We start from the raw sequence: 13762 nt of genomic DNA, 5'->3' as shown, positions 1-13762 counted from the left end.
TAAACCAATTCTGATGAATGTAATCCAAAAAAAGTAAATAATAAAAATAAATCTCACTATCATTACTGCAATGGGTCATTCTTGTTACACCTTCATGTGAAAAAAATTAAAATAAAAAAATCTATAGCATTTATTAGGGATACATTCATTTATCAGCCATCGATATTTATCGGAAAAATATTTATTGACCAAATTATATTTAATAATACATTTTAAATAATAAAATGTTTCAATAAATCATATATATAATTATATTTATTGAGCAAATTAAAACCATTGGTTTATGTATAATTAAAAACATACATATATTGCATTGTATAAAGTTTCTAATATATATCAATTATTTTTTATGTGTAATATAAAGAAATACCTTAATGTATGAAATCCAGACAATCGAATAGGGCCCAAGATATGAATATTTAATGTTCAATCATATTATGTAAAATTGTTATATTGTTTAGAACTGAAGAAGTTTATACAGTATGCTTATAAAATTTTATACAGTTATAAAGATATATATATATTTTTTTTTAATGATTAACATTACTATTCATGCGAAGACAACAAAATTGAAATTCATTAAACATATACTTAATAACAAAATCTAAAGATATGTTATCAATATCTGTAAGGTATTAGGCAGCTTTGCGGGGAGTCGTGTGGTGCCATGCGAGAGTCGGACGTGAACGGTGAGCTCTGCACACTTTGCTAGTTTTTAATACTTTTTGTGTCATTCATTTTACACACCCTGTTCCATAACTATTCTATGAAGACAATATGTCAAAGAATTCAAAATCCTCGGGAGACATTAAAAGACACTCATGTGCCCAAGCTTATACCCCTAACAGGGCCGCAGACTGGGGACTCCGTTTGGATGGTGCGGTGGGAGAGATTCAGCGTCAAATGTCGAGCATGTTGGCAATGCTGGGGAAGGTTATTGCTGACTTGGAGGATCTTGCTGTAATACGTTGAGTATTCTCTGAGTTGGTTACAAGAGTGGGGGACGTCAATTATCTGGAGTCATCAGAGAGGGAATTAGCTGCTAATCCACTAGCGACCAAGGTGGACTTGGAGTGCATTTGGGTAAAGCTGGAAGACCTTGAGAATTGTAACCGGTGAAACAACATCTGAACTGTTGGAAATCCTGACAACATAGAAGGCAGAGATATGGAGAAATTCCTAGACAAGCTCTTCCAGAGTCTGCTCGACATAACCGGCCATAAGCTGGAAATTGAGCCAGCTCACAGAGTTCTGGCTCGAAGATCCGCGGAGGGAGACAGGTCCCGATCAATTCTGGCCAAATTCTGGTGTTACGTGAGGAGTAAATTAAAGCTTCCTTGGAAGAACCACAACATTTTTTGTTCCCAGAACTCTTACATCAACGGAAGGTCACTTTTGCACTGATGTTCCCGGCCAAATTGAGAAGAGATACTAAGGATGGCTGCAAAATATTTACATGCCCACAGCAAGCAATGTCCTTTATAAAGTCAATGGAATGAGTAAGTCATTGTGTGATGCTCTCGATACAGCCGAGTGGACCTGACTCACTGAACATTCACTTGACTGTCTGAGGAAACAGTGCACCTTCATTGTTTCTTTTTGTGTTGGTTCTGGTTGTGTTGAGTTTGTTTTGTGTAGCAGCACTCCTTCGGAACAGTTTGTGGATGTACCTGCACGTTCTTTGTGCTTATGCCTCCTATTGGCTGGAGTTTGTTTTGTGGAATATTTCTTGCAAATCATTAGCGTGATTAGGGAATCTGTTCCACTCATGTAATGGCCGAACGGGCCGGCTTACTGAACATTAGTTTGACTGCCCGCAGAAAACCGAACAGCCTTTTTCTTTTTGTTCTGGTTCTGCTAGCGGCTGGAGCTTGTTTGTCGAGGAACACACCTTCGGAACAGTTATGCAGATTAATCTACACATTCTTTGTGCATCTGCCTCATATTGCCTGGAGTTTGTTTTATAGATTATTTTCTGTTGTGTAATTCTGTCTCACAAAATTTGTATAGAAACACCGGACTCGAGCAATCCAACAGCATAAGTGTTGTGGGGGCTCTCGTAGGCATACATGGACTGTTTGAGTTTAGAGGGATGGATGCCAGTTGGTGCTGTCGTGCACGTTTTTCCTTTTTCTGTTTTTTTTTCCTGGGGGAAGTTCGGGGTTTGACTGCTGCACTATGATATAGTGTTTCTTCAAGAAACACATCTTTCCCTGCAGGAAGCTGAACAATTTGGGAAGATATGGGGTGGACATATTTTCTTTAGTGCTGGCTCAATTAAGAACAGGGGAGTCATTACACTGATAAGTAAACATCTACAATTCAAATGTCCCAAACAGATTAAAGATAAATTAGGAAGATTCATTATTGTTTTAGCTGAAATTCAGGGGCAAAGGTTGATTTTGGCTAATATTTACGCACCTAACGCTGATGATCAGGACATTTTATAGATCTAGAAGGGATGTTGCAAGCCGCTGGCACCCCACTTGATATAATAGTGGAAGGATAATCTTTTGATGGACTCATTCCTTGATCATAGTTAAGCAAAAGTGTGACGCTTCACAGGAGGTGTAAAATATTGGTCTTACAGATTTTTGGAGACTTTTGAACCCTTCTGGTAGGGACTATAAATTTCTTTCATCAGTTCATAAGATTTATTCTACAATAGATTTAAAATATATATATATATATATATCCATATATCCAAGTCCCTCATTTCATCTGTTGTTGATTGCTCAATTGGAAACATTTTAGTCTGAGATCACGCCCTGGTGAGTTTAGAGGTGTTTGCCACATATGGTGAAAAGGAAATCATATAGTTGGCGCTTTAATGTATCCCTTTTGCAACACCCTAAATTCCATCAAATGCCAAAGGCTGAAATGGACTTGGCTTGGGAGGCTTGGGAAGCACTTAAGGTGGTTCTTAGGGGTCGGATCATACAGTATGCCTCATTCATCAAACAATCCAAAGCACGGGAACTTGTAGAGTTGGAAGGGAATGTTAAAAGTACCAAGGCAGAGCTGAAGCACTGGATGTCGTCTGATGGCCTCAGAGAACTGACCCGACTGAAATACAGATATAATACTATTTTGTCACGGAAGGTGGAGTTTTGGCTATTCAGGGCAAGACAGCCATACTTTGAGTCGGCCTCAGCTCTTCTGATAACATTAGGGATTTCATTAATATCATGTGGTCAGTGGCGAATGATCAGACGCTAGTCGAGGCCATCTCACTTGCCGAAAAGGCCTTTGATACGATAGAATAGGATAATCTTTTTAAGATTTTGGAAATATACGGGTTCAGGAATGCTTTTATTTGATGGATTAAGTTACTTTATAGACACCTGGTAGCGGCGGTACAAACAAATTGATTAATTTCAGATTATTTTACTCTGGATAGGGGCACCCGGCAGGGTTGCGCTCTTTCCACATTATTGTCCCTGGAACCATTAGCAGCCGCATTAAGAAGGGAAGATGATTTTCCAGGGGTGGAGGCGGGAGGTGTGGCATATAAACTTTTTGCTTTATGCAGATTTAATTTTTCAATGCCTTGCATTATAGAATTATTAATTCCTTTCCTAAATTCTCAAAATACAGAGTCAATTGCCCTAAATCCAAAGCTTTGGCTCTGACAACATACTGCCCAGTAACGGCTTTCCAGCCGGGCACCTTCCAGTGGCCCAAACAGGGCATTAAGTATTTAGGCATTTTATTCCCAGCAAATTTGTCTGATTTAATTATAGTTAATTGGACACTTATATTACTGCTAATATTGAGCTCAAAATTACTCGCAAAGTGGCAAGGGCCCTTATAGGTCACACAGCGAGTTGGGGAAGTCAATTATGAGGTAGTGCGTACAGATAGGGACGGGGCACATCAGTTTTACCACCTCAACCTACAAAAACCATGGAGGCAGTGCCCGTATCCTTGGCAACGGTAGTTCCGGAGGGGGAGGAGCTCAGACCGGAGGTGAATCTAAAAGTCAAGCACTTCACCCTGGTCCCTTGTGGAGACCACCTCTCGCGTCACAAAGTACAGAGGTTGATAGGTTGCAAAAGAATTCCTTTGACGTGTTCTCGCCACTAACCGGCCACACTAATCTCATAAAAAAAAACACAGAGACAACCCCAGGGGAAGTGGTACAAAGTCGTTAAATTTAGGAGAATAATCTTTACTTGTGGCTCTCCTAAATTTAAGCATGATTAAGCTTAATACCAAAGCAAAACAGTGATCTATTAAAAGAAAATAAGGTGAGTAAATGTAAAATATCGGTATTGGACTATAGTTTTTTGACAAAATAGTATGAGCCAAAAATGTGCCTCCTCAGTATATATTATTGTAGTATTTGTTGTTCTGCCTTTAATTTATGCTAACTTTAATAACATTTATTGTGTCCTTGTGTTGAATGGCAAAAAGTGTCCCAATTTACCTGTATTTACCTTCGTGACACCACCAATGACAAAGCTTTATCATCATTCACAGAATTAAATAAGATACATTTTCTCTTCATATAGCACCTTTATTTAGATTTCAAAATGTTACAATAATGATTTATACATATAAAAAAAGTTAGTCAAAAATAAAGTAGGTAGAAATGCGTCGATGTAAGGTCTACAGTATAAACCTATATTATAAACCTACAGTCATTATTACAATGATTCCTGTTTGTACATTAGCTCACATTAATACAATCTACCAGTCCTAGGAGTGTAAAATGATCCTGGATGGATCATGACAACTTAATTAAATGAATCCGTGATTGCCAGGAGAAGATGGTAAGTGTGTGTGTATATATATATATATATATACACACACACACACACACACACACACACACACACACACACACACACACACACACGGAGCTGAAGTCAGACGTTTACATACATTTAGGTTGAAGTCATAAAAAAGTAATTTTTTAACCACTCCACTCCAGATTTAATATTAGCAAACTATAGTTTTGGCAAGTCATTTAGGACATCTACTTTGTGCATAACATGAGTAATGTTTACAACAATTGTTTACAGAAAGATTATTTCAATTTTAATTGATGAAATCACAATTTCAGTGGGTCAGATGTTTACATACACTAAGTTAACTGTGCCTTTAAGCAGCTTGGAAAATTCCAGAAAATTATGTCAAGCCTTTAGACAATTAGCTTCTGATAGGAGGTGTACTGAATTTGAGGTGTATCTGTGGATGTATTTTAAGGCCTACCTTCAAACTCAGTGCCTCTTTGCTTGACATCATGGGAAAATCAAAATAAATCAGCCAAGACCTCCACAAGTCTGGTTCATCCTTGGGAGCAATTTCCAAATGCCTGAACCAAGTTCATCTGTACAAACTATAGTATGCAAGTATAAACACAATGGGACCAAGCAGCCATCATACCGCTCAGGAAGATGGCGCATTCGGTCTCCTAGAAATGAACGTAGTTCGTAGGTGCGAAAAGTGCAAATCAATTTCCCAAGCATGGTGGTGGCAGCATCATGCTGTGGGGATGTTTTTCAGTGGCAGGAACTGTGAGACTAGTCAGGATTGAGGGAAAGATGAATGCAGCAATGTACAGAGACATCCTTGATGAAAACCTGCTCCAGAGCGCTCTGGACCTCAAACTGGGGCAAAGGTTCATCTTCCAACAGGACAACGACCCTAAGCACACAGCCAAGATAACAAAGGAGTGGCTACGGGACAACTCAGTGAATGTCCTTGAGTGGCCCAGCCAGAGCCCAGACTTGAACCCAATTGAACATCTCTGGAGAGATCTGAAAATGGCTGTGCAGATGCTCCCCATCCAACCTGATGGAGCTTGAGCGGTCCTGCAAAGAAGAATGGGAGAAACTGCCTAAAAATAGGTGTGCCAAGCTTGTAGCATCATACACAAAAAGACTTGAGTCTGTAATTGGTGCCAAATGTGCTTCAACAAAGTATTGAGCAAAGGCTGTGAATATTTGTAAAAGTGATTTTTTTTAAAAAAATTTTTTAAATAAATTTGCAAAGATTTCAAACAAACTTCTTTCACGTTGTCATTATGGGATATTGTCTGTAGAATTTTGAGGAAAAGAATGAATGTAATTCATTTTGGAATAAGGCTGTAACATAAGAAAATGTGGCAAAAGTGAAGCACTGTGAATAATTTCCGGATGCACTGTACCTCCAAAGTTGTGGCAAAATGGCTTAAGGACAACAAAGTCAAGGTATTGGAGTGGCCATCACAAAGCCCTGACCTTAATCTGATAGAAAATTTGTGGGCAGAACTGAAAAAGCATGAGCGAGCAAGGAGGCCAACAAACCTGACTCAGTTACACCAGTTCTGTCTGGAGGAATGGGCCAAAATTCCAGAAACTTATTGTGAGAAGCTGGAGGAAGACAAAATATTTTACCCAAGTTAAACAATTTAAAGGCAATGCTACCAAATACTAACAAAATGTATGTAAACTTCTGACCCACTGGAAATGTGATGAAAGAAATAAAAGTTGAAATCTCTCTTAAATGCACATTAAAGTAGTGATCCTAACTGACCCAAGACAGTGATTTATTTTCTACAATTAAATGTCAGGAATTGTGAAAAAAAAACAGGTTTAAATGTATTTGGCTAAGGTGTATGTAATCTTATGACTTCAACGGTGTGTGTGTGTGTGTGTGTGTGTATATATATATATATATATATTAGTTTAGCCTTTGGCTCATCCCAAAGCATACCACTCAATTAAAAAACAAAACAACTAATTGCTCCTTAAAGTTGGACCATTAAGTAGCTTGCATGTTAAATCGAATTTCGCCCCATTCTTTTAATAGTACAAAAATGTCAGTTGATGTGTTCCAGCTGAGGCATTTGGCTCCAAGTTACCTTCTCATACTAATCTAACACCAGGCCTACCTTCCCAAACTCCAACCATCATAATAAAAAAAACACAAAACTGGTCTCAGATCAGCCAAACAGGTCTATTAAACTAAAACACGTACTAAATAAAAAATGTGAGCAACTGAGAAAGAAATTCGGGGACAAGCTCATAGAAATGTGTTGTACAAGGAGAAACAGCCGACCGTCCAGTCTCAAGAGACTCAAAAGACAATACAAAGTTTAAAACTAGATTTGGATCTAGTTTATCCAGAGGCAGAATTCAGATTCCGTAACAATAAACACCCTAAAGAGTGTCCACTATTTCCAATATGGCTAAACGTACACGCTTCAATTATGAGCGAAACGGCCAATATAACATATTTCACAAACATTTAGGGAAAAAATGCGATATGATAAAGTTAAATTCAAAGCTATTATATGATATAATCTCATTATTTTACTAGCTGTGTGAATTAACGTAATCTCAAAACAAAGCTTCAAAACAAAAACAGAATTAAAAAAAAAATGTCAGTGCCTTAGAAATAATCCTGATCTAAAGACTCTAGGTCAGGGTTTAAATTGAACTACAGTCTATACACACTATGGCCACACTCTTAATCCAAAAATCTCCGAAATCCAAAAATTATCTTCTATTCAATAAAATAATGTATCCTTAAAGGTAAAGTACATCCAAAAAAAAATACATTCTGTCATTTACTCACCCTCATGCCATCCCAGATGTGATCTCAGACATTTTTTCTTATGCAGAACACAAAGATTTTTAGAAGAATATCTCAGCTCTGTAGGTCCATACAATGCATACTATAAATCTATGAATCTCCACCTTTGACCACCAGTAGATGGTGATATGCACTAAGAATGCAAAACGCCAAAAAAAACAAAAGAAGGTGAAAGTGCAGATTTTATAGTATAAAAAAAGGACTTAATATTGACCTGTTTCTCACCCACACCTATCATATCACTTCAGAAGACATTGATTAAACCACTGAGTCTTATGGATTACTTTAATGTTTCTTTTATGGGATTTTTGGAGCTACAAAAGTTTTGGTCACCATTCACTTGCATTGTATGGACCTACAGAGCTGAAATATTCTTCTAAAAATCTTTGTGTTCTGCATAAGATAGAAAGTCATTTCACATCTGGGATTGCATGAGGGTGAATAAATGATGAGAGAATTTTCATTTTTGGGTGAACTATCCCTTTAAGCACCCTGTTTGAACAACCTGTGAGTAAAAAAAAAAGGTACATTACACATCACCACATGCATATACTATTGTGCATTACATACAGTGATGCGGAAGATTTCATTAACTTTACAAATATGCAGATTTGCTTGAACAACTAGACAGAAAAAGGAGTAGTTCCTATCACCGTACCTCTACTGTACCTTGTTTTTGTCCAGATTTGGAACAAACAAAATCTCGGCTCCGTTTGTATTACAAAAGCACGACATTCAGCTCATTGGTAGCATACTCAATCTGTAATGTTAGCAGTACCGGTGAATGTTTATTTGTAAAAGTAGCGTACATACAATTAATCACGGGACAAGCAAAAAGAAAATGACTGCGATTAGTTTACAAAAACAAACATTTAAAAAAGCGTCCTCTGGAAATTAGACCGACTCCTTTGAAAACCCACGGGACACTTGATTTGTTTTGGCTTTTTGCGCTCTCTGTTGTCTCAGTCAGTAAAACTGATAGTTCACCAAAAAATGAAAATTCTGTCATTTCTTTATTCCAAGCAACATAAAAGTGGATGTTAGGCAGAATGAGACCCTCATTCAAAATTCACTTTCATTGCATCTTTTTTCCATACAATGGAAAAATCTCCATTTGTGTTCCACCACAAAACAAAGTCATACAGGTTTGGAACAACTTGAGGGTGCGTAAATAATGACAGACTTTTCATTACAGGTGAACTATGCCAATAATTTCACATTTCAACCACATTCCTTCGCCTTCATCCCACTACATAACGTCCACAAAGAACTCGCTGGGGTTCCCCATGGCCAGATGAAAGGACTGTCTGGATGCGGTGAGCTCAGGAGGAACAGATCCCAGATCCCTGGTGGGAGGAGCTCCAGGTGGGCCGCCAGGTGTTGAAGGAGGCAGGGCATGAAGAGTGGCCCCAGTGGGCAGGGTGGGAATGGGGCCACCCAGGGCTGGATGAGGGTGGGGGTGCTGTGGAACCATCATGACCATCATGGGGTTGTAGGAGATGGGGATACCTGGAGGATATGGAGCCAGGTGGGTGGGCTGAACTCTGTGATGTGACCGCTGGCTCAGACTGAGGCTGTGCTCGCTGGGTGTGGCGGAACCGTGCTCCCGCCTCCGACTGCTCCGGACGGAGTATTCCGATTCGCTGCCGCTGCCAGATCGGGAGTCAGCGCCACCACCTCCTATGGGGGATTTTTCATCTCGACCGCTGGTGCTGCCGCCTCCTTTACTGCTCCGCCTTCGCTCGCCCTCACTACGCGTTGAACCACTGCTATGGCTTCCTGTGAAAGAAACAGAGGAGCAATGTGTAAATGCTAAAATGTTTTAAAATTTATGAACTGCATTTTGACAAAGTCAGGCATGTTTGCATTCATATACATGTATAGAGTATGTTCCGGCCTTTAGTCTTTTGTAAAAGGAAAAGTGCTCCCAAACATTTTAATTCAATTTTTTGTTTTTACTCAGTGGAACACAGGAGGAGCATTTTTTTTATTTTAGAACTGTTCACAGCTCTTTTCCATACAATAGTGAACAACATCCAAAAGTGGTCTGTTCTAAAGGTCAACCGATAGTTGTCCAACCAACAAAAAATTGTCAACTAAAATTTTACTTTGTAGTCTTAGAAGTAGCTCGCAGTCCAGATGCATGCCAAATAGCTCAGAATGAGCAAAGTGTGAGGGAATTATACAAAAATAATAAAAAAGTAAAATACAGGCTGCAAGGATAACTGTGGCAACCACCCCACCAGCGGTGATGTGAACGTAATGTATCAACTTATATAAGACCTTAAGAAACCCTGAAATAAAGTCCTGGAGTAATAGCATATAACGAGTATAGTGACGTACTATCCTTAGTTACTTTGTTTTGGGTTCTTCTTGCTAGAGACGTTTTCAATTTTAGTTTTTTCTAGAATTTAGGATTTTGTGCTACATTACGCATTGATATAGAAACAGCATATTCACAATGCCAGTTATGCATTTAGCATTCAACATAGTTCAAAGTCAGCTGTGCATTCACTTTATTCTCTGTGCAGTTGTACAGATTTTGCTGTTAATGTTAAATGAAGCTTCACATTGTCTTTGTGTTTGTTTTTGAGTTGTCACAGTATGCAAAAGACTGGCAGGTCTTAAGGTCAATAATAGGTCAAAAATGGCAAAAAAGAAACGGCTTTCTCTAGAAACTCTTTAGTCAATTGTTGTTTTGAGGAATGAAGGCTATATAATGCTAGAAATTGCCAAAAAACTGAAGATTTCATACAAAGGTGTACACTATAAAGGATTAACTGGCTCTAACAAGGACAAAAAGAGATGTGGAAGACCAGATGTACAACTAAACAAGAGGTTAAGTACATCAGGGTCTCTAGTTTGAGAATAGATGCCTCATATGTCCTCCGCTGACAGCTTCATTGAATTCTACCCGCTCAACACCAGTTTCATGTACAACAGTAAAGAGAAGACTCAGGGGTGCAGGACTTATGGGAACAATTGCACACAAAAAAAGACACTTTTGAAACAGAAAAACAAATAGAAAAGTTTAGAGTGGGCAAAGAATCAGACATTGGTCAACAGATAATTGGAAAAGAGTGTTATGGATCTTAACCACATTGAGCTTTTGTGGGATCAGCTAGACTGTAAGGTGCGTGAGAAGTGCCCGACAAGACAGTCACATCTATGGCAAGTGCTACAGGAAGTGTGGTGTGAAATGTCACCTGAGTATCTGGACAAACTGACAGCTAGAATGCCAAGGATCTGCAAAGCTGTCACTGCTACACTGTGGAGGATTTTTGGATGATAAATCTTTGAAGTAGAAGTTCTGACATTTTTTTCAAATGTAATAGTAATTTTAATGTTATTAATGTCCTGACTATACATTGTGATCAGCTGAATGCCACTTTGGGAATAAAAGTAGCAATTTCTTTCCATAAGAGCAAAATCTGTACATTATTCCAAACTTTTGGCCACCAGTGTATATAGAGCTGTCAGAATTAACGCGTTAGCGTATGCTATCAATTTAAACAGTTTAACACGTTAATTTTCCTTAATCATGATAAACACATTTACAGTTAATGCAACCAGCGGAAACACTTGTTGGGAGGGCAGAACTTTTGTAATGTGTCTGCCCAGAATTATTACACTGATGCACACACCACAAACACACACAACAGCGCTTCTCTGTCCGTGATAAAATGGTGGAGAAAGCACCTCTTACCACTATTATTTGATGTACAAAACAAGCCCAGATGGGACTTGTGAAGTATTTTCAGCCTATGTAAGGCGCATTTTAATTACCATAGAAGCAAGGCAAGTCTTAACTATCACCAAACGCAGAATGAGATGTTTTTTTTCTGCAAGTGCTTATTCCATGGAGTTCAAAGCTGCGCTGAAGTTGCCACCATGACGCAAATCAGGAACGTGGCATCACGAGTGCAGTAGGAAAGCGGATGCCACGGTCTACCAGCAGATTAATATTGTGAAGGATGAGAGTTTAAGAGATTTAATGCTTATTGCAATGAATACTAAACCTATGGGGACTAAAGCCATCTTTACACAGCAAAGCCGGCACAGAAGCTGCATCTGAAGTGGCATTTAGGTGTATTTTCACAGAGCACGAATAAATGCAATTTCACATCAGATGCAAAAGGCATAAATCATTTTATTGTAATGTAAAACAATTACATGTTAAATTAAGAATATAGAAATATGAAATGAATAAAAATATGAATGAATACATAACCTATGGGAACTAATTATTTTAATAAGTCAACCTCCCAATTAGAATTTAAGAAACGTTTCATTTGAGTTGAACTGGTGCTATTACAGTGCATTTCTATCTTTATACTGTGGAAGGCTTTGTTTGGAAAATGTTAATAATTATCCTTTGAGGTCCAGGTAATATGAGGGTGAGTAAATGAATGTTCATTTTTGGGTGAACTATTCCTTCAAAGAGGGACAAATTGCCGAAACATACTCAAGTCTACATAATTGTGAACGCAAATGCTTCTAGTTCCACAAGACTGAGTAGCTAATCCCTAATACAAATGCACATGGCTATTTCTATTTATTCATCCAATGCTCGCTCTCTCACCTTCACTGTGTTGACTACCAGCACTTCCTGGTGTGTAGCTATAGCTGGTGAGCTCATGGTAGGGAGGGGGCTGGCTGGGGTAGGGCTGTGGGTACTGGTAAGGGAAGGTGTGCATCAAGGGCCAGGGTGTGGCTCCTGGCAAGGGCAATGGTGCCAGAGTGTCCTGGTCAGATGCTCCACTGGAACCATCGTTATCATTCAGAGAGAGGTTTGCCATATCTGATTAAAAAGGAATGGCAAATAACTACATTAACAGAAGAGCTCCAACCCCAGTGATCATGTAATCTTTCTGGACATGTAGAGCACTCACAGTTTTCGCAGTCGCTGAAGTCTCCAAACACATAGTAGCACTGCTCTGAGAAGGTGATCTTGTTGACTGTGTGTCTGATAAAGCCAGCTTTCAGGAGGTTGCTGGCATATTTACGAGCCTCTCGTCTGTCCTGGAAGCCCTCGATGTGGTGATAAAGCCACTCGACCACATCAGAACCTGTACAAACACAACACTTTACAACAACATCCAAGCAAACTAGCATTTCAGACATATGACCCATTTGATACTTGGACAAGGATAACGGGTTTCTACCTAATTAATTGGTCTCTTTTTTTAGCAGTGTAAAGCCCCATCAAATCAAGAGAACCACATCACTGAAAAATTTCTGGCAAATATGGCAGAAATTATGTCTGGATTTGTGAAATGTTTGTATATGTTAGGCAGTAAAGATTTCTCTCACATTAATGTAAAATTAAATCTGCTACTCTGATATGTTTGTACACAAAATGGAACAATGGAAGTAGAATAGTGTGATAGTGGAATCAAGGGCATAGCCAGGAAAATATTTTGAGTGGGCCTAAATAAAAATTGATGAATTTATGAATTCAAACTATTTTAAATAAAATAATAATCTCTAATATTCAGGGTGTACAGCTGAGCATTGCCTAAACAGCTGGAGTTTCACTTACTGCCCCCTGCTGAAAACAGGTGGGGTTTCAAGCTTGAATAGCTCTGACAGTAGGAATCTTCCTTATTAAAGTCCGGGGACATGATTATTTGCGTTAATTTTTAACACGTTATATTTTATATAATTATTCGCACTGAATTAATGTGTTAGATCAACAGCCATAGTTATTATATCTTATTCTTTTAAAAAATGTGTTGTCTGCTGCAAGAATGTTTGTTGTGGCTGGGTAAGACAGACACAGAGTGGGTGTGGCATCAGGTGACCCATCTAATTTGCACCGGAACACAACCCGCTCCGTTCCTGGATCCACAAGGATGCCAGCATGCATGCACAGTGGAAACTAGAGACCACTCCATTGTAGAGCAGCATTCACCATCTTTAAAGGCAACTGTTATCACGCCCCTCCTCACACCTGCCCACTCTAGTTTGGATCTGGCTGAAGGACGGCCCTCAGAAGAGGAGAGGCGGCGATATTTCAAGGGAGGGGCGTGTTGTTCCGACACAGTGCTTTTACTTTGTGTGGATAGGGCTTAAGGTGCAACATGTAGGATGTAAGTTCTTGAGATTGTTCCTTCTTTCATATGTTCTGTTTGATTAAGCCTTTCATTGAGCACCTGTTCTTTACTTTTTTTTCCTC

The 13762-nt window shown here is 38.9% G+C and overlaps 1 protein-coding gene across 3 annotated transcripts in view; it reads right to left on the bottom strand.

Moving 5' to 3' along the window:
- Nucleotides 1-4779: 4779 nt before the first annotated feature.
- LOC127638004 (segment polarity protein dishevelled homolog DVL-2-like) overlaps nucleotides 4780-13762 on the bottom strand; it is a 38245-nt gene continuing 29262 nt past the window's right edge. For 2 of the 3 annotated variants that reach the window (XM_052119363.1, XM_052119367.1), the window contains exons 13-15: nucleotides 12477-12653; nucleotides 12167-12385; nucleotides 4780-9363 (exon numbers count right to left, since the gene is read on the bottom strand). In XM_052119363.1, the coding sequence (XP_051975323.1) occupies nucleotides 8834-9363; nucleotides 12167-12385; nucleotides 12477-12653 (926 nt within the window). In that variant the 3' untranslated portion in view covers nucleotides 4780-8833. The remainder of the gene's footprint in view (nucleotides 9364-12166; nucleotides 12386-12476; nucleotides 12654-13762) is intronic. The other variant, XR_007969834.1, reaches the window with a different exon arrangement.

Source organism: Xyrauchen texanus, chromosome 4 (assembly GCF_025860055.1).
Source record: "Xyrauchen texanus isolate HMW12.3.18 chromosome 4, RBS_HiC_50CHRs, whole genome shotgun sequence".
Taxonomy (NCBI): Eukaryota; Metazoa; Chordata; class Actinopteri; order Cypriniformes; family Catostomidae; genus Xyrauchen; species Xyrauchen texanus.
The sequence above is the reverse complement of the archived record's forward strand: the minus strand, read 5'-3'. Positions and strand labels throughout refer to the sequence as shown.